Below are 26822 nucleotides of genomic sequence, written 5' to 3' on the forward strand. Positions count from 1 at the left end.
TATACCTTCTTAAAGTCATTTACCTTAAAAGGTAGATTGGTCTAATTAAAATGTGAAAAGTAAGACTGATTGGTCCTAAATAATTACTAGTCAGTGAGACTAGTTGTTAAGACACAGTCTTAGCTTAGCGACTAGGTTTATGCAACTGGCCCCATGTCTGACGACTGTGACAGAGATCATCATAGACACTCTGGTCTTCGTCTAGTGTGATGCACTGTGTGTTTTGCACATAACCAAAGCTGTTGGACAAAACCGAATGGCATGACCAAATATTTAAAGTGAACAGTGTTGATTATAAAGGTAATTTTTATCATCCCCCTCAATAAAACTGTTCACTAATGTGAATATCAAAGCTTCTTGCATCAGCTCCAGAGTGACATGAACCGGGGCAAAGAAAAACCCAACAGCAGCCTCTTGACACACAGGACATGCTGCTACAAAAATAACATATCTGGCATGTCAATACATTACAATACAGTATTTTGTTTTAAGCTTGCTAGCACTAGAAGGCACTCATTATTAACACTGTTTTCACACCGAACCGGACTGGATTGTTTTCGATGGGTTTGTCATGTCACACGTGTCATGTGAGTGTGTACATTTTTAAGACTTTTTTAAGACAAGGCAACGAAGCTGTTGACAGTCTTCATTTTCCATGATTAAAGTTAATGGGAATTATCTCTGAGTTTCACAGTCATAAATATGACTTGCTAGGCTGCCAATGTCCAAGTTCTGACAATATTCTAATAGCATTTGATGGCAGCATTAGATCAGAATATACCAATTTCCAAAGTTGAACTCAATAGGTAACAATTAAACTCAACTCTTACTGTTAAAATAACAAATATATAATAATATTGATCATAGTACAAAAATCTAAATGTCTTGATGAACCAGAGACTTCAAGGGACATTATGTCACATTAATCTTATTTATTTTTAAATACCAAACATTTCATATATTTTTAAACAATATGGTAATAAAACCTCTTTTTGGAGGAGGGCATTTTATCACGTCAAGTCCATTGGAGGAGGGTCTTTAGCACACAATATAAAGTACTATAAAGGTAATCACAAGCTCTTAAAGTCAGAAGACAGCAAGGCTCAAACTTTTATTGTAGGTATTTGGTAATTTCACAATGCATTGACTTGAATTTATGACTTTTTGATTTATAATTATTGGATTGTAATATTGAAGCTGCCAGGGGATATAACTGTAGTATTAAATCTTATACTATAATATCTATCACTTTATTATATTATATACACTACACTGTCATATTTTGATATATTTACTATATCATACTATAACTGTACTTTAAAAGAGGATATATAGTGAATCCATTCATTGATTGAAATGTATTAATCTAGTAGTGCCTTGAATAATGATGCCTTAATGACTTTTGTCATTACCTTCACATTCTCTTCAACAGATAAAAAATGCTTCTACCAAGTGTAAACATCACTCTGATTTTGACCGGTTATGGACCTCCTGGTGCACTAAATTATGGAGTTTTTGTGCTTTGTTTTGTCGTCTACCTCACAACAGTTTTTGCAAATGTGACATTGATGATGGTGATCTATATAGACACAACTCTCCATAAACCCATGTATATATTTTTATTCAACCTGGCTGTTAATGGACTGATTGGATCATCTGCTGTAATTCCTAAAATAATGTCGAATCTTCTTGCCGATATGAAATATTTACTATATTTAGACTGCATCCTGCAAGTGTATTCTGTTAATATTTATGGAACATGTGCTTATGCTATATTGACCCTTATGGCATATGACCGATATGTTTCAATTTGTAAGCCTTTACAATATCATAACATCATGACACCGGGTAAAATTAAACAGCTTTTATTAATGGTGTACTTTCTAGCGATCGGCTCTCAAACTGTACAGGTATATCTCACATCAAGATTGCCTATGTGCAGGAATACAATAAACAAGTTGTTTTGTGACAATTTGGCAGTTGTTAATCTTGCCTGTGTTAAAAGTACACTGGGGGACATTTATGGCATATGTCTGATTTTTGTTTTTGTTGTTTTACCTTTGATATGTGTCATTTTATCCTATGTCAAAATATTGCGTGTGTCTTTGAAAGCATCAGTAAGTGCCCGTAAGAAAGCTTTACAAACATGCACACCGCATTTGATTACTTTTATAAACTTTTCATCTGCCACACTATTTTCTGTGATATATAATCGATTTAATTTCTATCTTTCAAAAGAAGTCAATGTGTTTATGTCAGTTCATTTTATCCTCATCCCTCCACTTCTAAACCCACTTATTTATGGGATAAGAACAAAAGAGATCAGTAATAGTCTCACAACATTTTTGCACAGGAAAATTTTTGCTATGGATGTCAAGTTAAGGAAGGAACAAAATGACTGTTGTAACAATTTAGTGTTTATTTGTAGTAAAAAAATGTCTGTATAAACAGTTCATAAATTATTTATTTATTTATCTATTTTTGTATTTATCATTTGAACACTTTCTATCTTATATATCATATAAAGTACACAGGAAATGGTCTGTTTGGTACTGTAAGAAATGTTATAAAACTTGAACGTTATGTTATGCATTTCATACAAAAATGTCAAAATAGCACTGCTGTTATTGTTTAAACTCTATTCTACTTTCATTAAATAAAATACATGTAAATGTAAAAAAATTGGTCGAAAGTATTAATGAAACTTGTCAAAATGTGTTGAGTACATTTATTTTTCCCATAGCTATTTTGATATTTTCTATACCTAGATTATATTTGTTTTTACATTTTATATTTTTTTCTTGTATGTAGATACTTTTAATTATGGCACAAAAGCGAACTTGCTTAAAGTACTAACTTTTTGTAATCTGTCGGTCACCACATGTTGGCTTGATGAGACATGAACAGATGATTAAACTACAGGAAGAAAACTACTTGTCTTCAATGTCAATATTTGGTAGAACTTTTTTTTCAGTCCAGTTCTACATGTGCATACATGTGTACTTACCATGTAACTGTGTTAATAAACTTTGACCACCCTGAGGTTGATTTTAACCAATTCAAGTTATGTTAATTTAATTTGCGTACAATAGAATTAGTTTTCCTTAATCATAATGAATAACTTATTCAATTCAAATCACGTTTATTTTTATAGCACTTTCAGAGTTTATATTCCAGCAGGGCACAATATAAAACACACATAAAATACATACATATCAAAAAATACAGATTTGGAATCATGTTAGAGTCTGAAGTCCTTGCAAGGCCTGGTGTCATCTTTCCACATGTCTTGGGTCATCTAGGGGACATATCGTCGCCTTTGAATGATAAGGTTAATCTGACATTTTGTGAAAATTTAGTTATTCACATATTATTATTCTGTGAGAATTTATTTACATTATGCCATGTTTATTTTTTAAATGTGTACATTTTGGGACTTTTTTAAGAAAGTGTTTTAGGGCTGCACGATAATTGACCGCGATACCACTAAATCCTATTGAAATCAATCTGGCTGCGATATGCAATGTGTCGATTTTTTTTTCTCTGTGAAGCACGGCTCTGGGATCTGAAGGAAAGGCGGCTCGATCTGAAAGTAGTGCGAGTTGAGTCAATTACAATACGCATTTGAAAAAGCAACACACGTCAAACAAGATCATTATAAATAAACTTTATTATCATATTAAAATACCTGATGAGTAACAGTAATATAAAGATGTCCATAGGCATTTCATAGATTCTTGAATGCATTATAGTCATCTTCTGCCGTGCGTATAGAGATTCCGCACAAGAGCGCCCACTGGCTTTCGGTTGCAGCAGCATTTTCCTGTACTTCATGCGGTCTGTGTGTGACATACTATCACATTCAACCTCCTGCACGGAGAGCGTTTTAAATCCCATATGCGCAAAAACCAGTGGGGTATTTACATGGAAGCCTCTTCAACAGATCGCATGCATCGGATCGACAAGAGGGAGAGCCAGTACTCTCATAGCTAAATCTTGGATAAGAGAACAGAGGGCGAAGGGACTCTGCCGTTCTGTTACCCTCACAGATCTGAATGCCAGATCATGCTCCCTATTGAACATTCATGCATAAAAAGCAGCGATAGCCACGACAACATCCATATTAGAAACGGTATGCTGTAGCACTCTCGCCACCGTAGGGGCAAATGTTAAAATGTCCGACACGTGACAGTGCACCGTACCATATACTTACTAATGAACACAAATTAAAAGCATGAAAACACCTTCTAGAGGGGCTAACGCTCAATCGTGTATACAACACACGTCGCAACAATGCGACCATCCTCGTCTCACACATGCCAATGTAAAACTCGGAGTTGTGGTGTTCATTCGAGTCCTTCGACTTAATAGGAACGGCTAAGAGAAACGGTGAACTTTATCAGATAGGGGGAACCATTTTGTGTAAATGGAAACGGCAACCCGGCAAGAGTACTTCACAGTTAAGCTCAAACCGAGACTGAGTCTGGAGAGCGTGATCATATGTTTATACCCTTGTGAACAAACAAGCTTTCAATGCTCCCCGCAGCAAGACACTGCACTTGGGGCTGTTTAGCACATTACACTAATGGCCAAATCGACGTTACAAAGAGTTCAAGCATCTCGGCACTCGACTGGTGCTATAATGGCGCACATGATAAGGGCAGTAATCCGAGTGTCACAGGTCGGGGCGGGCCAAGCCAGACTGCACCCACCCCTGAAAAACCCGGGAACCACCTCGAGGAACGTGTCAAGGACCAGACAGACAAGGGAATAAAATACAGTTTATTTATTAAATTAAAAGATTGGTGAATTGGATAAGTCCTAATTAAAGTCTTCTTCTTGCTGCCAGGTAAGTATGCAGATGCGGAGGCGAAGCGAGTCACTGGTGTTACTCCGGAGGGAGGTACTCGGATGTGGGGGGGAAGCGAGCCACTAGAACGAGACAGCAAGGTTTAACTGTCCAACAGTATATGGAACATTCAACTGATATACCTCTCTCTTCTTCTGTACAGGGTAAAGGCTTCCAACAGGGACGTGTGGAGACCACCAGGCGGGAAGGACGCTTTGGACGGGACGCTTCACTTCAGCTGAGCACTTCTCTTCTTCTGAACAGGGTAAAGGCTTCCAATAGGGACGTGTGGCGACCACCAGGCGGGAAGGACACTTTGGACGGAACGCTCACTTCGGCTGAGCACTGGATCAGACACAGCACAGTTTCAACGGTTCAACAGTACATGAAGCTTTTCAACTGATATACCTTCTCTTCTTTTGAACAGGTTAAAGGCTTCCAATAGGGACGTGTGGAGACCACCAGGCGGGAAGGACACTTTGGACGGAACGCTCCACTTCAGCTGAGCACTGGAACAGTACAGCAAGGTCTCAACGGTTCAACAGTACTTGAAGCTTTTCAACTGATATACCTTCTCTCTTCTTCTGAAAAGGGTAAAAGCTTCCAATAGGGGCGTGTGGAGACCACCGGGCGGGAAGGGTTCTTTGAGCGGGACGCTCACTTCGGCCGAGCACTGGAACAGACACAGCACAGTTTCAACAGTTCAATAATATATGAAGCACTCAGCATTAACGGGGCCAGGTCTTCTCAAAGCAGGAAGTTGGGCGGCAAGAAGATTTTAATTAGGACTTATCCAATTCACCAATCTTTTAATTTAATAAATAAACTGTATTATTTTATTCCCTTGTCTGTCTGGTCCTTGACACGTTCCTCGAGGTGGTTCCCGGGTTTTTCAGGGGTGGGTGCAGTCTGGCTTGGCCCGCCCCGACCTGTGACATTTGCTTTATCAAAACCCTTCTTTAGAGACAGCGGGTAGAAGACTGTAGGAGGAGAGTGCACGGCAGACTTCTATTACTTCTCCACACACCAATTTCACTTCACAGCACAAACCGTGTGAATCGTCACTTCAGGCACTGCAATTCCACTCGCACACCGTGCATTCGGGCCAGCACTCACCCACCGGTCTTTTTCTCCCACCAGATCGGATCTCGTCCTCGATCAGGGCTTGACTTCACTCCGGGAAAGTAGAAGAACGGTGCAGCGATCATCACATTCGGCAAGGAGAGGACAGAAGTTGGAGACAGATCATCAATTCACTCGGTGTAATAGTTCACTCTCCACACCACTTCAGTGTTAGTGTATATAAACAACGGATCCAATACTAATCACTTGCGTCTTTCTCACTGCTGACGATATTCCTCAAGTCTTCGCTGACAAATCCTTCACTCCTTCCTTTCTCTTCCACAGCTTCAATCTTCACCACTCCACAGCCCAGCCTCAATAAAAAGAACAGCCCGCTGACAAACACAGCATCACACGGGAGGAGATCCACACCACAGTCTGTTTTCTCTCTGTTTTTAAAGCCCCATCTGAATGTGTGTCCCTCCCACAGCGTTCTCTGTAATTGCCCCACACCTGCTGTCACTCAGGCAATCAGCTCCGCTGCCATGGCAACAGATTCACAGTGCATAGAATGGATGTTCACTGGAAAATCCTGAATAACTGCATTCACCAGGATCTTAGTCCCGTTCTGGTTTTTGTCACCCCGTGACACGAGCAAACAAAGAAGACAGAGACGACTGTCCACAAGCGGTAGTAACACAACGTGACCGCTCACACAACGCAGACGCCTTATACAAGGTGTAAGACCGTATGTGGGGAAATAGTTGAAGCATGGCAAGCCAGCACAGCGCTATGGGCAGAAACCGATTGGCTACAGCTCTGTACCCAGCTGTCCTACAAGCAATACACAGAGCAACAGCAAGCATGTGGTACCAGCTGTGTAGCAAACGCAGGCTCGAGTGGCTGCTGATAAATAACAGGGACGCAAAAAAATTCGCTCTCTGAATCAGTTCCCATTCAGAATGGTCACATGAATCACAGAAATCGCTTATGACGAGGGGTTGTCTGGATTAAAACAAATATATGGCTCAGTTGGGGTACAATAACGCGTATGACTATCTGTGAACCGCCGAAAGCACCTGATACAAGGGGCTGTCTGATATGCCCCACAAATGATAGAACGCCAAAAGCGAGGACCTATTAGTAGTGAAGAGGCGCATAATAACCGTGCAATGATTTGCAAGGTCCGACAGGATGGTGACTATCATTCAACATGGGGTGAGAGAACCTTGGAAAGCTGTAACTCTGGACGGAGGAGCAACATCCAGCTCTCGTGAATGCCCTCTCCCAGCACCGCCGCTTTCTGCCAACTGCAACCGAGATCACAACGATCTGTGACAAAACTGGATTGGATGACAACACCTAGTGCGTAGTAATCAGTCACATTTTGGAGTAATAGGCAAATCTATCGGCCAATCAAACAGAAGTATGATAGGGAACAGTACAGAGTGACCGGGACGTGGTGAACTCATAATAACACAGCTCTACCAGCTGCCATACATATACGGGGAAGCTTAAAGCTTCACAGATCCCCATTTTTCAATACAGGGGACTTAGCTCTACATATACAGGAGCACTGAAAACCTAACGTGTATCAGTATACAACAGGACGCCGCCATGCCGGGAGCCGGAGGAAAAGAACACTAGATAGTGAGGCTGCACATATACATATGAACAGCACAAAACCAGCACCACCATCAGGTCACACACTGCTCAGCACTTTTTGTCTGCTCCCTTACTTTACACAGCATACAGTTGAAAGAAAAAGTATGTGAACCCTTTGGGCTTACTTGGATTTCTTCATAAATTGGTCATAAAATGTGTTCTGATCTTCATCTAAGTCACAACAATAGAGAAACACAGTCTGCTTAATACCGCACAAACATTATACGTTTTCATGTTTTTATTGAACACAACATGTAAACATTCATAGTGCAGGGTGGAAAAAGTATGTGAAACCCTAGGCTAATGACTTCTCCAAGAGCTAATTGGAGCCAGGAGTCAGCCAACCTGGGGTCCAATCAATGTGATGAGATTGGATGTGTTGATTAAAGCTGGCCTGTTCAATAAAAAACACACACCAGTTTTGAGTTTGCTGTTCTGAAGAAGCGTTGTGTGATGTGAACCATGCCTCGCACAAAAGAGCTCTCAGAAGACCTACGATCAAGAATTGTTGACTTACATAAAGCTGGAAAGGGCTACAAAAGTATATCTAAAAGCCTTGATGTCCATGTGTCCACGGTAAGACAGATTGTCTAGAAATGGAGAAAGTTCAGCACTGTTGCTACACTCCCTAGGCGTGGTCGTCCTGTAAAGATGACTGCAAGAGCACAGCGCAGAATGCTCAAAGAGGTGAAGAAGAATCCTAGAGTGTCAGCTAAACACCTACAGAAACTCTGGCACATGCTAACATTTTTGTTGACAAATCTACAATAAGGAAAACATTAAACAAGAATGGACTTCATGGGAGGACACCACGGAGGAAGCCACTGCTGTCCAAAAAAAACATTGCAGCACGTTTGAAGTTTGCAAAAGAGCACCTGGATGTTCCACAGCACTACTGGCAAAACATTCTGTGGACAGATGAAACCAAAATTGAGTTGTTTGGAAAGAACACACAACGCTATGTGTGGAGAACAAAAGGCACAGCACACCAACATCAAAACCTCATCCCAACTGTGAAATATGGTGGAGGGGGCATCATGGTTTGGGGCTGCTTTGCTGCCTCAGGCCCTGGACGGATTACTGTCATCGATGGAAAAATGAATTCCAAAGTTTATCAAGACATTTTGCAGGAAAACTTAAGACCATCTGTGCGCCAACTGAAGCTTAACAGAGGATGGACGATGCAACAGGACAACGACCCAAAGCATAGAAGTAAATCATCAACAGAATGGCTTCAACAGAAGAAAATACGCCTTCTGGAGTGGCCCAGTCAGAGTCCTGACCTCAACCCGATTGAGATGCTGTGGCATGACCTCAAGAGAGCGATTTACACCAGACATCCCAAGAATATTGCTGAACTGAAACACTTTTGTAAAGAGGAATGGTCCAAAATTTCTCCTGACCGTTGTGCAGGTCTGATCTGCAACTATAGGAAACGTTTGGTTGAGGTTATTGCTGCCAAAGGAGGGTCAACCAGTTATTAAACCCAAAGGTTCACATACTTTTTCCACCCTGCACTATGAATGTTTACATGTTGTGTTCAATAAAAACATGAAAACGTATAATGTTTGTGGGGTATTAGTTTAAGCAGACTGTGTTTCTCTATTGTTGTGACTTAGATGAAGATCAGAACACATTTTATGACCAATTTATTTAGAAATCCAAGTAAGCCCAAAGGGTTCACATACTTTTTCTTTCAACTGTATATACAAGGCAAAACCTAAGGGAGGGTTTGCTCATTCTGCTGCAATCACCTGCTCAATGGGAGGAATGTTTGCCAGGGCAAAGATGGCTGATCCTGATCACAACCCCCTCTTGAATATCGAGAAACCGTGGCGGCTTCATAAACCGGGCTGGCCAGCTTCTCTAAGAGCCTGGTGAGGACACAGAGGAGCTCCACTTTGCTTGCTCCCTCTCGGACTCAGACAGGTCCCTGTCGGAAGCTGCCAGCTACATGAGCTCATCCCTGACACGCCAAACAGGACTCTAATCGACAAAGAAGACCTGCGCTTTCCCCCGGGGGAGGGGCGACAGTCCTGACAGCGGCTCGCTGGTGGCGGCGGGATGCTGCCTAGCAAAATCTCTGAGGGTGGCCACTGTCCGAGCCTTCCACAACTGCACTGGAAGGTACTCGCAGTGTGGGCAGTAGAATCTCCTCAGTATGGGCCAGACCCAGGCAGAGTAGGCAGTTAGTCTGTGTGTTTTGTGGGTCGATGGGCCTGGAACATAAGGCACACATGGGCATGCTGGAACACACGACTAGGAGGATCCTAGTTCTTCCTCGTCTCCTAGGTGTATCCTCAGCAGCACACAAAGGTAAGTGAAGAAGAAAGGTTCTGAGGTTATGTGGTCAAGATGGTGTAATATTTCCTAATATTGTATTCTGTATTTATTCACACTGTATATCCTGCACCTGCTAATTGCACATCTGGTTAGACCTAAACTACATTTCGTTACACTGTACTTGTATATGTGTAATGACAATAAAGTTGAATCTAATCTAATCTAATGTATAGGGGTGGCGACCACGCCCCTAAACGCCGTCTTGGACCACATTGGCCAGTTACATTTTAATTTCCACTGGAGTTATTCAATAAGGTGTCAGTATGGTTTAGAGAACGGGAGTCCCCAATGCGTTTTACGCAATGTAGAGACCTCTTTCGAAAAGTAACGCATAGTATATTACGCCATAGGCTATAAATACACACACACAAGTAGCCTATGTGTGAAACAAGCTGGTTTAGTATTGCTATTCGTGTCTGTGACATGAAAATAAACATATTTTGCGAATGTGCGAGTAAAACCCCATTCGTGGCAGTCACAAATAGCCTATGTGATGTTAAAGCTGAAGTGCTCAAGTAAAACATCTCGTATGATTTGACTTACATCCTGTGTAGGTTGCAAATAATGATAAACTTCAATAAAGTATCCATGATCATTTTGTACGTAAGCAAGAGTAAACATTACGCTGTATTTGTCATCTGCTCCGCAGTCTGACAGGCTTCAGACAGACGAGAGATTAATGATAGTGGCGTGGTTTTCTGTGAAGTTTCACAATTAAACAGCATATGTCCTATCCATAATTAAACCTGACATGACCTGTACCATAACTTGGGTTTGCTCAGCTTAAAATGCAATAAAAATCACCTTCATCTACTGTCCATGCGCACAGGCTGGCAAGTGCCTCACTAGAGCCCCGCTCCAGCAGAGTCATTGAGATAGAGAGTCGCATCTTCTTCGTTGACTCCAATTGAACAGTTTTTTCACAGTTTCAATATTCAATTCAATTCAAGTTTATTTGTATAGCACTTTTCACAATGTGCATTGTTCCAAAGCAGCTTTACAGGGGCAAACAGAAAGGGTAAATCACAGCAAAGTGCATCATGTTTATAGAACGAGCAAGATCATTCTAATAAATAACATCTAATTAATAAATAAATTGAATCTCCTGGTGAGCAAGCCAACACTGCCCTTCTGTGGGGAGGAACCCAAACTCCAATGATTGATTAACTCCAAAAGCCACCGAGCAAATAAATGCAGTCTCCTATAGCAACATGGCAAAAGGTGAGTGAAACAAGTTTTTGAGAATAACATTTTGCTTAAAACATGTTAATTTCAAATGGAAACAGACCAATGCTGCCATAAAGTTAATTTAAAGAGATACTGCACAATAGGTTCATGCATGGACCTATATTTAAATATTACTGAAATGAGCAACTTATTTGCTAACATGATTGCAATAAATACTCCGACCCGACATTGAACGTGAAATTTGCAGTATTTGCTCTCTATAACATTTACATTTACATTTAGTCATTTAGCAGACGCTTTTATCCAAAGCGACTTACAGGTGGGGTAAGCAATGGAAGCAATTGGGACAGCATAAGGACAACAAAAGCATAAGTGCAATCAAAAAAGAAGACTGGTTTCATATAACCTAACACAGTATACAGAGATAAGTTAGAGGTTTTTTTTATAAAGAGTAGAGAAAAAATAGAAGTCAGAACTGATCAGTCAGGTGTTGACGGAAGAGATGTTTTTTCAGACGTTTCTTAAAGATGGCTAAAGAATCTGCAGATCTTGTAGTAGCAGGCAGATCATTCCAAATAGGTGGAACCGATCGGTATATATATATATACAGTATTTACTGTACACGATATTTATTAAAGATGCATGAACAATTTTTGCTTGCAGTGTAAACTGAAGCCCAGCTTGTGGAAGATTTTTGGGAGGCTTGGCAAAAAAGAACACACTTATGTTAACACATGTTTATTGAGAAAGGCCTAAAAACTAAACTGTAAAAACAAGCTATAAAAAGTTGCAGCCATATTAAATTTGTAAGCTAAATCAAATTAGATTTTTTTGTCAATTCAACTCAAATTATATTGAACTGAATTTAAAAAATCTAGTTGTATTTTACAAGTTAGTTCAGTTTACTGATGTCTGTTCATTCCACTCCATTCCATTTTCTACCGCTTATCCGAACTACCTCGGGTCACGGGGGATGTCTGTTCAATATAATATAATTAAATTCACTCATTAAGCTAATTTGATTTAACTTAGAAATTGAAGGCTTACATTTTAGATTTTTTACAGAGTGGGTACAAAGAATACAAGGGATGATTGCCACAAGCATGTTCTGTTTGCCATGCATGTTCATATGTTATAGTTAGTCCATTTTCTGATGCTTTCTCATTTGCTCCCATGGTTATCGATTAGTATCACCTGTGTCTCGTTCAGTTCAAATATGTATAGTTTAGTTCTTAAAACAAACTCAATCCAAATCATTATATGAACAGATTATTTGTTTATACAAAACAAACAAACAATACTTGTAATCTCTTAGCAATACGCTTTTGGTTAAGATTAATTTGGCTGTCATCAAGAAATATGCGACTGTGTGTAAGCACAATTCAAGATTCAAAATCTTTATTGTCATGTGTATTGTATATCTATACAATAATTTGTGCAAGTACTGTATCATTATTATTATTATTTTGTCCTCGTGTAAATGATGAGGGGATGGTCCACAGAAAAAAAATTACAAAGACAATAAAACATAAAATATATACAATAAAGGACAAATCAAGAAAAATACTACAAATAGACAATAACAAATGACAAAATAAAATGCAATACAGTACAAAAATGTACATTGGGAATAATTGCAGATGTTTAGCATGAACTGAAATTAATTTTTAATATAAATTTGACCTTTTAAGTCGTACTTTTCAGATAAGACAGAATCATTCAGCTTTAATTTTTCCAAATTTAACTGAAGTATTAGTTATATGACATAAGAAGATTACTGCAACACTCTTTCTTATATTTTAAACATTATCCACTCTCACACACATTTTAGGACAATGTTATTGGTGTAATTATTCTATTTTCTGAAGGCACACATTCTATGCACTATAATGATACAGGTTTTATGTGGTTCCAAACAGAAGGATAAATCATCTTTTTAAGTGCTGTTTTTATCTTAGAAAGCCTCATTCCATACATGATAGGATTGACGAGTGGTGGACAAATAAGAAAATAAACAGACAGAATCACACGCAGTACAGGAGGCATGTTCAGTTGATCAAATCTGCTTTGGATAATCTCAAATACACAACCAATAGAAAAATTCAGTAGTGATATAAGGTGTGGAGCACAAGTGGTTATAGCCTTTTGGGTAGTTTCTCTTGTAGACATTACGCAGATTTTTAATATCTGTGTGTAGGAAAACGAAATTAACGCTAGAGGTGCGACAATAGTCACAGTGGTACCGATAATGCCCGAGATGTTGTTTGCTGTGGTGTCTGAGCATGCAGATTTTACAAGCATATAGTTGTCACACCATACCTTGTCCAATACATTTGCACACAATTTTAGCTGTACATTAACAGACAAAGTGATGGAAAATTTGATAAACGATATGGACCACCCCAATGCAAGTAATGTAACAGTCATGGTAGGAGACATTATTCTGTGATACTCCAAAGGGTAACAGATGGCTATGTACCTGTCATAGGACATAACAGCTAAATTACAGAATTCAGCTGATGCATAGGTGTACAAAACAAATATCTGAACATGGCAAAATGTGAGTGAAATCTCAGGAGTTTTCGAGAGTAACATGTTGCTTAAAAGTGATGGGAACAGACCAATGCTGCCATACAGTTCATTTATAGACAAACTGCATAATAAAACATACATAGGTTCATGCAAAGACCTATCTTTACATATTACTGCAATGAGCAATTGATTTGCAAATATGATTGCGAAAAATAATAATATCAAAATAGTGAAAAATAAATATTTAATGTTTCCTATATCAATGTAACCAGCCAATATAACGGTCGTATAATGTGTTGAATTACCCATGGATGTCAGGTACTAACAGCAAATATCAGCTTATTGCTATTTAATTCACAAATGGTAAGGTGAAACCTTCAAATGAGTACCTGTGAATAAAGCAAGACATTACAATCATCAGTAAAGCAGCATTTTTTTTAAATAAAATTTCAGTGTAAACGACTGGGATATCTTTTAAAATATTTTGAAAAATAAAATTTAAATCAAATTTTCATAATTTTGATTTAAATATTTAAAAATATATTAAAACCATCATCATTATCATTAAAATAATAAATTAAAATTTTACCTCACAACAAATTAAATCCATCCTACACTACTAAATATCTAGTTTCATGGTTATTTGAGTAGAGTACAGTAAAGCATCTGAATTTATAAGACCAGACAGACACTCATGGGAGTGATGATGTACTGTTCACGTCAGTTATTTATGCTTTTATTGGTAGCTCAAGCTGAAAACTGTAATCATAACCTAGTACAGTATAGACATGAAAACAAATGTTGCTTAAATTTGTGTAATTGTATAATCAGAGAAACTTTTCTACTTTAATAAGATTTACGGTATTACAGTGTATAACAGTTCCAAACAAACATTGAAAATAATCAGCCATCCATTCTGAAGCTGAAAATTCCTCTGCGGATGCATTTGTACATTTTCTGACTCTCAAAAATGTAAGAGGTATCGGTGCTTAAAGCACTGTGGTTAGAACACCGACATATAGTGCCAGTGCACTTGCGGCCCGACCTGAGTTTGTTTCCCACCTCGAGTGGCCGGTCGCAGGGCCCTGTCTCTATCGATGCTTTCTTTTCTGTTCACCACTGTCCTATTGCATGTTTGTAAAAAAAGCCTGTTATATACAGTATAAATATAATATGGAAGGGGGGGGTACTATGCACTAAAAGTATGTACTGTTTTATTGGAATATACATTTTATCACATAGCTAAACAGTATGCACACACTGCGACATACTAACTCAAAACCGAAGAGGCTGTTGTTGCTTAGACGACACTGTGATCGTTAACTGTCACAAACATCAAAATACAGATTATTTATTTATTTAATATTTTTATGGAACGTTTACTGTACATTTATAGAATCTCTTATTTAATTTTACTAAGCACTGAAGCTTTACTAAACTCTGCCCTTTTCCGTGCGCTGTGGGTAATATTAAGTTTTTTTAAGTTTTAGTGTCCATGGATCTTCACTCCGAATTTTCTCTAGAAACAGCACTATCTGGGCACTTTGAGAATACTCTTTCAGCATGCTTTATGATTTGGGACATACAAATTCTATTTCAAATACTATTTATGTTGCATAGTATCAAATTGGGATGCACTGTATGTGTAAGACCACAGTCAGAGACTCATTCATCCCACCACCAGAGGGAGCCCTCTTCCGAATGCTGAGTTCACTCCACTTCCTCTATGCTTGCTTGTACTACAGAGCAGTGGTTGCAGTGGGCGCAGGAGCTGACATACATTGAGGTTAATTTAAGTTGGATAAAATGTTCAACTTATCATTTTATATAAAAATCAACTGCTTACAATGCCAAAATAATGCAGTCAAAAATAGTTATATCTTACATAAAATAACGTCGTAAAACAGTTCAAGGAAGGAAGGAAGGAGGCGGGAACCGCCAATCATTTAACAAATTTTATTCAAATTAACAAACCACAAAAGGATAGTAAACATAATAAAAACATAATAAAAAATCCAGGCCTGGTCCTCTCGTACATTCCTGTCGCTCTTCCTTTTATACTTCCAATCTCCTCCATTAAGATGCAAGACCGGTTCTATGCACAGCTTACACTAATCACTCGCTTTCCTTCATGGCTCTCGTCCCGCCTTCCTCGTTACAACGTTAATGCAATGATTGTTCGTCAGAAATGAAGAAAATGTTTAAATGCTCTAACAACACCTACTTAAATTAAGTTTTTTTTGAAGGACAAGACAAGTAATTTCATTTAATTTATTTATTTTTACTATCTATATACTGTATGTGTGTGTGAGTAGTAATTATGTGTGTATACACATACACACATACATGAGGGTTGGGGGGCACCGATTGTCATATATGTACGCGGGGGGCCCAAGGAAAAGAGGGTGGTAACCACTGCTACAGAGGGTATGCATTGATGTCACTTTCCCACGTGAACATATCGGGACACGCCCTGCCACATGTTACCAAAAAAGAAACAAAGAAACTGGGACTTAAATAGCCAATTATTTGCTGAACTCACAAGCAGCTGGACTTGACAGTGATCCTTACGACTTCACTAAGACTTAAAAAGGAATCAAGTCTTCCTGGACACTGAAATGTTGTGCAGAATTGCGTTTCCTGATATTGTATGCAGACCTTTTGCTGAGTGTTTTTTCACCCACAGAGCCATGCTCTGGCGTGCTCACGTGGGGTTCACATGGTGAAGTGACACACGTCCATACCCTCTATTTAAAAGGCACATGCTTATAACCATGCATTGCAATGTATTGCTAGATTATCTTCCTTGCTGAGTATTTATCACTGTGTTTGTTTAGTACTCTTACTGACTGTAGTAAAACTCTTTCGTCTGGGACAGCCCAAAATCGTACAGCAGGGCTAGTCAACTCTTGTCCTGGAGTGATCTCCATAGTTTAGTTCCAACCCAAATCCTACACACCTGCTCACCCTTTTCAAGTAGTCCTGAATACTTAGATTAAGTTGGTCAGATACATTTGATAAGGGTTGAAATTAAACTCTGCAGAACACCGGCCATGGTCGCCCAGGGGGGAGAACGCATGGGAGAATGTGCGGACTGTAAGGGAGTGCTGCGAGAGGTGGTGGTCACCTGTAGGGGGGTTTCTACGTGTAAAGCACTAGGTCTGGTAAGAGCTATACGCTAGATAACTCAGCTGATACTTGGCCTAAGGAGGCAGGGCTGCTCCGCCCAGCCCGCCATCAGGAAGTGCTTGGTGATGGATGGAATGCCTAGGGAGGTGGAAATAGCAGACTGACCCACCTAGGAGGGTGGTCCCTGAGCCATTGCCCACGAGGAGGGGCGGTGGAGTGTGCCCTTACTGCCAGTGGGCACAGGATCTTGGGACCAGTACGCCATATCGATGGCGTCCACGATCCAGTGCGCCAATCTCTGTTTTGAGACAGTCCTCCCTTTTACTTATCTCCAGAACAGACAAAGAGCTGCCTTGACCCTTCTAAAGCTCTGTGTGCTGTCCAAGTAGAGACGCAACATTGGTACTGGACACAATGGGGTTGGGTCTTCCTCCCAGGTGGGGAGCGTCTGCAGGTTCACCGCCTGGTCCCGAAAGGAAGTGGTGAGAACAGTGGGCACGTATCCGGGCCGGGGTCTTAGGATAACTTGAGTGTCCAGGCCCGAACTCCATGAACAATCTGTGGACACGGAGAATGCTTTCCCAATGAGCTGGACTGCACGGCGGGTGGAGAGAGTGCGTCTGCTGTCTGGTTCAGGTCTCCCAGGATGTTTTCGTCACCTGTTGACTTCACAGGAGGAGGCATATGGTAATCGTTGTGAGAGAATACCACCCTGATGGTAAAATACGCCACTGTAGTTGTGCTGTCCAACCAGACCAGCACTGTCCTGCACGAGAGATGCGTTCTATTCAGTGCAAGCATAACAGTCAATAACTCCAGGCAGTTGATATGCCAACGCAGGCGGGGTTCCCTCCATAGACCCGCCACTGCATGCCCGTTGCACACGGCACCCCAACCCTGCTGGGAGGCATCTGTCGAACCACGACACGCGTCCGTAAAAAGGTAATTGTAGATCAAGGGGTTAGGGTGCGTCAGCAGAGAGGGGTGCCTACATGCCTGCTGTCGGTGTGCCACTCTCCAGGGAACTCGACTTGCCAGTGCTGGAGTGGTCTCATATGCATCAACTTGAAGGGGATCACCCCTGCTGAGGACACCATGTGCCCCAGGAGACTCTAAAATATATTGAGGGCGACGGCTGGCTGCTATTTGAAGAGTTTCAAGCAGTTCAGCACTAACGACACAACGTCGAGAGACCGACAGAAAGGGAACCTAGTGTTTCATTGGCATGCATCACAGAACAAGTTGAGATACCAAAGATTATTCTATTTTTTGTAAAATTGTATAATTGCATGAGTTATTCAAGGCATGTTTCATTTCACTTTTTCACAATTTGTATTGTTGCAAAGCAGCTTTACAGACATTATTGGGACATAATATTAATTATAATAAATTAATGAAACAAAGAAACTATATACAAATAAAAGTAAAATAAAATACGTTAAAATACATGAAAAAAAAACTTTTCTCAAGGGAAAAAGAAGTAAATTTAAAATGGGCTTCTGGTGTAATTTCATACAAATACAATACAAAATACAAATATTTTTGTCATTAAAACAAATACAACTAGAGATACAGATAGAGACATTGGCTTTGCTACAAACTTCTAAATGTTGTTTACTTTATTATTGACTCTCATCTGTGTTTGTTTGTTTTCCACCTTCTTTGTAATGAACGTAACAGCACAACAAAAATAACATCAATGTATGAACATTCTGATTCGTGATTAAACAATGTTTTTTTAACGAATACTGAATTTTTTTACACTAATACTAAATATTTACAGACATTTACAAGGTGTCCTGCATTTAAAAAAGGTTGAAAATTATGCACATTGAGCAGGGGTCTCAGGGTTAGACTTACATGTAGTACAAGCAAAGCCTCTATGAATGTTGTGATTTATTTAGAAAATTGATAAATGAGTCAAATAGTTGTTTTATTTACATTTATGCATTTGGTTGTTGCTTAAAAGAGATTTACATTTCATAAACCTATAAATTTATACTTAGGTATCTGCAATCCCCTGGGATGGAACCAACAACAATGTTCTTACCACTGAGCTACTGGAAAGCTGTATACTTTAATGGCGATAAAAGTATTTTTTATGATGAACTTAATTGTCTAGGGACAAACCACTTTGAACCTGTACATGACTTCAGGTTCAAAGTTGCGTATGAAGCCTCATAGAATTGCATGATGAGTTGTTTTCAGCTGTCAGCATTTAAATAAAGGGCCTTTTGGTTGGGCACAGTCATTCTGCAAAAGACAAAAAAAAAGAAACAGCACGGCACCAAGTGTTCCTACAATTAAATGTAAGAGAAATATGTAATTTTTGTTTTTAAATGTTGTATTTTAATAAGTCCAGTTACATGTTTGTAATATATGTGTTAATGTATTCAATTGTTTGTTGTTTTTTTGCTTATCTATCTATTTATTATATTGTATTGTAGAATATAGGATTATGTATTTTTTTTTAAAAAAAGGTAATATTTATCTACAGTCATCTCTTTAATCTTTTTTTATCTATTTTTCAGGAATCAAGCTGTCATGAAAAATATTTCCTTCATTCTGGATGGATACAGAGGAATATATGACCAGAGATATATTTTTGTGACTGTGCTATGTTTACTTTATCCAGTCATGATTATTTCTAACTGTGTACTCATTTATATAATATGTGTGGAAAGAGTGCTACATAAGCCAATGTACTTTTTTATTTGCAACTTGGCGTGCATTAACTTATATGGTGGCTCTGCTGTTGCACCTTTTATTTTGACAAAAATTTTAAGAGAGGATTATCAGATAACATGGCTGTCTTGTCTTGTTCAAATCTTTTCAATTTATACCTATGGTGGCTGTGACATAACAAACCTGACAGTTATGGCCTATGATCGCTATATTTCTATATGTTATCCTTTACAGTATGAAAATATTCTCACTCCTAGAAAAGTGGTTTTAGGTATTGTGGTTTCTTGGCTTTTGCCCTTTGTGCGATCTACAATCACTATCTCAATAACAGCAAAACTGAACATTTGTGGTGTAACCATTGAAAAAGTCTACTGTGATAATTTTTCTGTCGTAAAATTGGCATGCTCGGACACAGCAAGTATTAACATGTATGGTGTAATTATGATGTCCTTTACAGTTGCACTGGTTGTCATTATTTTCTACACTTACATAAGGATTATTCTTATCTGCTTGCAGTTATCAAAAGGAGGACGAGTTAAATTCAGCACATGTATTCCACATCTAGTAGCATTACTTAATTTTGTAATCGGTAGTTCATTTGAATTGTTCCAAAGCCGATTCAACATGCGACATGTACCTTACACTGTACGTGTGGTAATCTCTTTGTATGTGCTGATACTGTCCCCTATCATAAATCCAGTTATGTACGGGGTGAAAACTCAAAAAATTAAGGAGATCATAACTAAAAAAGTCACATTGAAAGTTCAAAGTTTTACTTAAGGCAGTCTTCTTTGTACATGATGAAAAAATGTGATACGGTGTTGTTTTACACTCCTTACTTAAAAGTCACTCTTTGTATTGCCCTTCTGTTTTGTGTATAAAAATGTAAATGTATTGTTGTTAGGATAGTAATTATCTGTAAGATAAAAAGTATTTAACTACATCAAATGACCATTAAAACATCACAATACATATTTTATAGAAATGGAATATGTTTATGGTAACAATAATTTATAATTGCTAGAAGTGTTCATACAGCTAATACTTACAATTTCTTTCTTGGCCATAAAAACAAACGTTAAAATGATTAATGTACATGTTTTCAAAAATAAAGCATTCTCTTTTTTTCAAATTTTCATACTCATTGTCATTAACTGACAATTCATTTAAATTTTCTTTTAATCTAATGCAGCTGAAATAAGAAAAAGTAATTGAGACGAGGTGGTAATGATATTATATATATCTACAGTATCTACAATCATCTGGGGCGGTTTTCAGTGATTGGATTAAGGCAGGACTATTCCTTAATTAAATTAGGAAATTTAAATGTTTACAAACATACCGTACAAACAACACTACTTGAGTGCATTTTGAGACAAAATTATAGCACTGATATGTCAGTGCAAGCTGTTTTTAGTTTAGACAGATCTATTATTTATTTCACGGGAAACCACCCCTTGACGTTTTAAAAAAGAAAAGCAGAACCAGCAGCTACTTCATCATTGTTCCATTTTGTTATGGTTATTAGTCTTTAAATTAAATATAATATAAAAATATAAAATAATGTAGGCTTCAAACATATTTAAAGATGCAAAATAACGCATAAGCGAAATACAAATACAGTGAGGGAAATAAGTATTTGATCCCATGCTGATTTTGTAAGTTTGTGAATGGTCTATAATTTTTATGGTGGGTTAAAGACAGAATATTAAAAAAATTAGGGATTTTTTTTTATATAAAGGTTAAAAATTGATTGCATTTCAGTCAGTTAAATAAGCATTTGATCCATAAGCAAAACATAACTTTGTACTTGGTGGAGAAACCCTTGTTGGCAAGCACAGAGATAAAACATTTCTGATAGTTGGTCAACAGGTTTGCATGTGTCAGGATTCATTTTAGTCCACTCCTCTGTCAATCTTTAAGGTTAGTTGGCTGTCGGTAAGCAAATTGGAGTTTTAGCCTCCTTTACAGATTTTCTATAGGACTCAGGTCTAGAGACTGGCTAGGACATCTAGTATGCTTCTCCTTAAGCCAATCTTTGGTAGGTTTTGGGTCTTTGTCATGTTAAAGGCACATTCACGACCCATCTTCATTGATCTAGTTAAGGGGAGAAGGTTCTCGTCCAAGATTTAACACTGGCCAATCCCTCAGCCCCTCAATGCGTCGAAGTCATCCTGTACCCGTAGAAGAGAAAAAGCCATAAAGCATAATGTTTCTAACACTGTTCTTCTCTGTAGGGGTGGTCTCACAGCAGTGCCAGCACTTTCGCCAAAGCCTTTTCTGAATCATGTGCCTGACATCCTTTAAAACCTGTTTGGTCTGGACCATGGTGGTGGAGAGGTTGAATGGAAGATACAGATTCTGTTGGCAGGCATCTTTGATATACATAACACGCTGATTTAGGAGTACTTTCTTAAAGTGACAGTCTCACCATTCTTCCAGTCATGTCTTGTTTTTGCTGCTAGGACCCCCATAGTTTTCTGATCCCGGTTTAATATCAGTGTCTTGCTTTTTTGTAAAGTACTTAAGCCTCAGTTTTCCCTTAGTTCCTTGTACTAAGTTTTATTGTGTAGTACCCAACCTTCTATGTTCTACCCATGTGGACTATTGCTTGCTTCCCTGGATTACTTTGTGACCTCTTATTTATGGATGTGTTTGTTCTTGTGTGAACTCTGCCTTTTTTAGTTTTTTCTGTTTTTGACCGCGAGGCATTTTTTATTTTCGAATTCTGGGAACACCTTTTGTATAACTTACCTTTGCAAAAATCCTACTTTTGCCTTTGGCCTTTTCTTTGTTTAAAAAACTGTACTACTCACTTGCTGTGTCTGCTTAAGCAGACGCTGTTTGGGAGGCTCAAGGTACCTGCTCCAGCTACTCAGCCTTTTCGGAGGAGTTCAAGCGAGTCTTTCGACACACTGCCAGCGGCCCAGAGACATCTAGGAAACAACTGAATCTCCAACAGGGCCATCGCAGTTTGACTGATTACGCTATCCAGTTCCGTAAAATTGCAGTGGGGAGCGGCTGGGACGACAAGGCACTCATGGCATGCTTCGTGAACGGTCTCTCTGGCCCGATTCAGGACGAAGTTGCTACCCGGGAACAATCAGAAGGACTCGAGCACCTTATCAAACTTGCGGCTCGTATTGACATCCTACTGAGAGAAAGGTAATTTCATCGCAGATCTCTCTGCCCGTTCTCCATCGGTCCCAGTCCTGAGTTTCATCCTTCACCCTCAGAAGCACCTCCAGAACCAATGCAACTAGGATGCGTACGCAATGCGTACCCGCCTCTTCCAGACAAAAAGAGATGTCAGATGAGGGAACGTTGTTGCCTGTATTGTGGAAAACCAGAGCTTCAGGGAAATGCCCCAACCCGTGCAGACCAGGGAGAACTGTAACGGGAGACATAAGCACCTCCCATCCGTCCAGCTCCCGCTTTCTTCTTGCAGTCACCCACTCCTTGGACAATCAAGAGCTACCCCTACGAGCGCTGGTGGACTCAGGTGCTGCAGGAAATGTTATGGGCTGTACCTGGGCCAAAGAAAAAACATCCCTACTGACTCTCTTACCTCTCCCTTGAAGGTCACTGCGCTGCGCATAATGCCCGAAAATTGTGAGTACCATGCCTCTCGAGTACAGTTCTTGGGATTCGTAGTGCAACCTGGTCGTATCCAGATGGAACAAAAGAAGGTTGAGGTGGTAGCGGATTGGCCTACCTTCACATCCCTCAAAGAAGTCCAACGATTCCATGGGCTCGCAATTTCTACCAGAAGTTCATCAGAAAATTTAGCTCTATAGCAGCACCTCTCTCTGCCCTCACCAAGGGAGGAATCGCCGGGTTTTTTTGGGTGGGGGGCGTAAACTGAGGATGCCTTTGTGAACCTAAAGCGGCGGGTCATCTCTGCTCCCATCCTGACGCTTCCTGACGCTTCCTGACATGAACCTTAGTGATGATGGTAGATGCGTCTGAAGTGGGGGTTGGAGCAGGACTGTCCCATAGAGATGACGATAAAAAAATTCCTCCCCTGTGCCTTCTTTCGCACCGGCTCACATCCACAGAGATGAACTACATGTAGGTGACTGTGAGATCCTGGCAGTCAAACTGGCACTAGAGGATTGGAGACATTGGCTCGAGGGGGCGGCAGAACTTTTTAAAATACTCCTGGCCGTAAGAATCTAGAGTATATTTAAGAAACCAAACGGTTGAACTCTAGACAAGCACATTGGTCCTCCTTTTTTTAACAGGTTCCAGTTTGTCCTGACCTTTCGTCCCGGTTCTAAAAATCTCAAGCCTGACAGCCTTTCCCGAATATATGTTCCCACCACTCGAGAAGACACTGACATACCCAAAATCCCCAATACCAAGATCGTGGCTCCCGTTTCATGGTGTATTGAGAGCACAGTGAGACATGCCTAAGTCAGCGAACCAGGTCCGGGAGGAGGGCCCCTAATCGTCTGATCGTCATTTTTTTTGGAGACGGAGCGGATGAACCAGGAACTGGCGACTACTCTCAGGTGCATGGCCTCGAGCAACCCTTCCACCTGGTCCTCATTCATTGTTTGGGCAGAATATGCCCACTACACCCTACGCTCTTCTGCCACTGGGATGTCTCCCCATGAATATTAGTTTGGCTATGCTCCCCTGTTGTTTCCTGACCAGGAGGTGGAAGTTGGAGTTCCAACAGTTTTCCTCAGTTTTCCCTTAGTTCCTTGCACTAAGTTTGATTGTGTAGTACCCAACCTTCTGTGTTCTACCCATGTGGATTATTGCTTGCTTCCAGAGACTGGATTACTTTTGTGACCAAACTAATTTTGGTATGTGCTTGTTCCCTTTTGAACTCTCCCTTTTTTATTTTTTCTGTTTTTGATCACGAGGCATTTTTTATTTTTGAACTGTGTGGATTTACCTCTCCACCGTTTGGATTACTTACCTTTGTGAAAATCCTACTTTTGCCTTTGGCCTTTTTTCGTTTGTTTAATTAACTGTACTACCTACCTGCTGTGTCTGCCTAAATCTTCTGGGTTCCACATCATACCACATGGCTTTATTGGTGTAGTGACGATTTCTTACACCAGAGACCTGAGTTCGAGCCCGGGTCCTGACAGACAGGACTAATCTGTGGTCCAGATTATTGTGGTTTTTCACTGACTGAAATGAAAATCAATTTATAACCTTCCTATAACATTTTTTCCCTGATTTTTATTTTTTATATTCTGTCTCTATCAGTTAAAATAAACCTACCATATAAATTATAGACCCTTCATTTCTTTGTAGGCAGGCAAACTTACAAAGTTAGCAGGGGATCAAATACTCATTTCCCTCATCGTAGATGTATAGCCTAAAGGTTCAAATGGAGTCTTTTTAGCTCCTAAAAAACAGAACATGAAACCGAAAGCCGATGTATGTCTGCAATGCGGTGTCAGAATTTGAGCACCCTCTCAGATAACACATACTATTTTGTTTTGCTATAGTTGGGATATATTTCCATTGACTTTAAATCAGCCAATGATATGTTCTATCCCTTAACCCTATTCCCGAGCCTTGAACCACACAAAACACGATTTAACTGATTCATGAGCCTTTTTATTTAGAAAGGACCAGTAAACCACAAGTGTATCGATACTGTAGTTCACATTGTTACTGAGGACATATCCCCGCTGCCTCTCTGAAACCTAATTTTCACAGATTGACCCTAGTGGGATTAAATTTTTATCATCGATTAAGAGTTTCACGGCAGGATTGTTGGGAGACAGCATTTCAGGGTGTAAGACTTCATCACCTAAACCAACGCACAATGACTTTAGCTCTTGTAGTATAGGGAATGAGATACCCGAGTAGATCATAAACCTTAGCCAAGGCACGGTAGATTTTTGGCATTGTAAGATCCCCTCCCTCCATCTGTTAAGGTTTGTATGTCAAGGTATCAGTTCTACACAGCCATATCAAACCAAGAGCGTTCTCTTGTGGGTCAATCATTCCTTAATTGAGCCAAATCTGGTCACTCTTCACCTTAATCTCATCAAGACGATGGCGAATAACATTATGGGTATCGTTCACATCGTTATAAAAAGGCCACAGCGTGTTCTCGAATATGGAGTAGAACTCCCAACAGGCTTGCACTCAGGTTTGGGCCAGGAAACAAGTGTTCATTCAGAAACTGCCTCTGGAACTCAAATGAACAATTGAATAAAATGCAGTTCTTTGCATTGTGACAGACCATGTGCTGTGGTATGTACCACGACCGTTCACTTGTATTACACTCCGCAGTAGTCACCGGTGTCACATACCTGGCTTGCAACAATTTATAAACATCTGATTCGTATGAGGCAGCCATTTTAGTTATAAATGATGCACCCCAGGTGTGGGTGCAATCATAAGTCTCAGGTGCGGGTGTATTCATAGATGGTGCAAAGGATTATGGGGAGTGTAGTCCAAGACTGAAAGGTCCGGTGAAGGAGAGTCCATAGGGTGAAAACACGGGGAATGTTTGGCAGGGGAACACAAGGGGAAAGACAGGGCTGTTATAATTATCTTAATTATCATACTTTTTCTAAGACGCACAGAGCATTAATTCTAAAGTTGTGGATAAAGCACCATGCACTTTCTAAAAATATATAACATTAAACACTTGAAAATAGATCTTTAATTTTCATCATTAACTTGTGATTTTGACTCAATGGACCCCTAACAGAAAGATTTGTGACCAAAGGTGTAACTGGTTACATTATTTGACATCTCAATTAAAAAGCTTGTTATAGTAATGCAATGTAAGTTCCAGGGGCTTATGGGAAATATAGTGAATGGTGAGAGAGTCAAGCTAAGTAACTACTTTACTACTTGAGTTACTTTACGTACCATGTATAAACTACGGTTACTGCAGCAAAAGCATGGTTAATTTGTGGAGACCATGGCGACACCAATCACGATTACTAGATTACCTATGAAATAATCTTTATCTACTCATTAAAGACTTGCATTATTATTTTATATATTCTTATGTAAATCAGTTCATTTGTAAATCCAAATAACGTTTAAATGTCTAAATAATAAAAAAAATTCTGATCATATGGTCACTTAGCAACAAAAAAAACATTTGATTTCATATACAGTTATTGAGATAGAAACAACAGTAAATGCAGAGATCTATCATTTAACAGAGAAGACACACCCCCTTAATTCCTTTAAAGGGAAACTCGATCTGCCGAAAAATGAAAATTCTGCCATGAATTATTTACCCTCCAGTCGTTCGAGAAGCGCAGAATGTCTGTTACGTTTTATATGGACGGGAATCTGAAGGCTCTGTGACCTCTTGAAAACTATCTTAATTTGTTTTGCGAAGATTAATATTAAAATTAATAACATATGACAT

The 26822-nt window shown here is 39.4% G+C and overlaps 2 protein-coding genes across 2 annotated transcripts; one reads left to right on the plus strand and one right to left on the minus strand.

The window, feature by feature from the left end:
* Positions 1–1439: 1439 nt before the first annotated feature.
* LOC130428128 (olfactory receptor 52K1) lies at positions 1440–5355 on the plus strand. Its single transcript, XM_056755994.1, has 4 exons — positions 1440–2403; positions 4850–4950; positions 5013–5230; positions 5277–5355. The coding sequence occupies exons 1-4, from the start codon at positions 1440–1442 to the stop codon at positions 5353–5355; spliced, it is 1362 nt and encodes a 453-aa protein (XP_056611972.1).
* A 7636-nt stretch (positions 5356–12991) lies between these two features.
* LOC130428129 (olfactory receptor 11A1-like) lies at positions 12992–13951 on the minus strand. Its single transcript, XM_056755995.1, has one exon. The coding sequence runs from the start codon at positions 13946–13948 to the stop codon at positions 12992–12994; it is 957 nt and encodes a 318-aa protein (XP_056611973.1). The 5' UTR covers positions 13949–13951.
* Positions 13952–26822: the final 12871 nt, after the last annotated feature.

Source organism: Triplophysa dalaica, chromosome 9, assembly GCF_015846415.1.
Source record: "Triplophysa dalaica isolate WHDGS20190420 chromosome 9, ASM1584641v1, whole genome shotgun sequence".
Taxonomy (NCBI): Eukaryota; Metazoa; Chordata; class Actinopteri; order Cypriniformes; family Nemacheilidae; genus Triplophysa; species Triplophysa dalaica.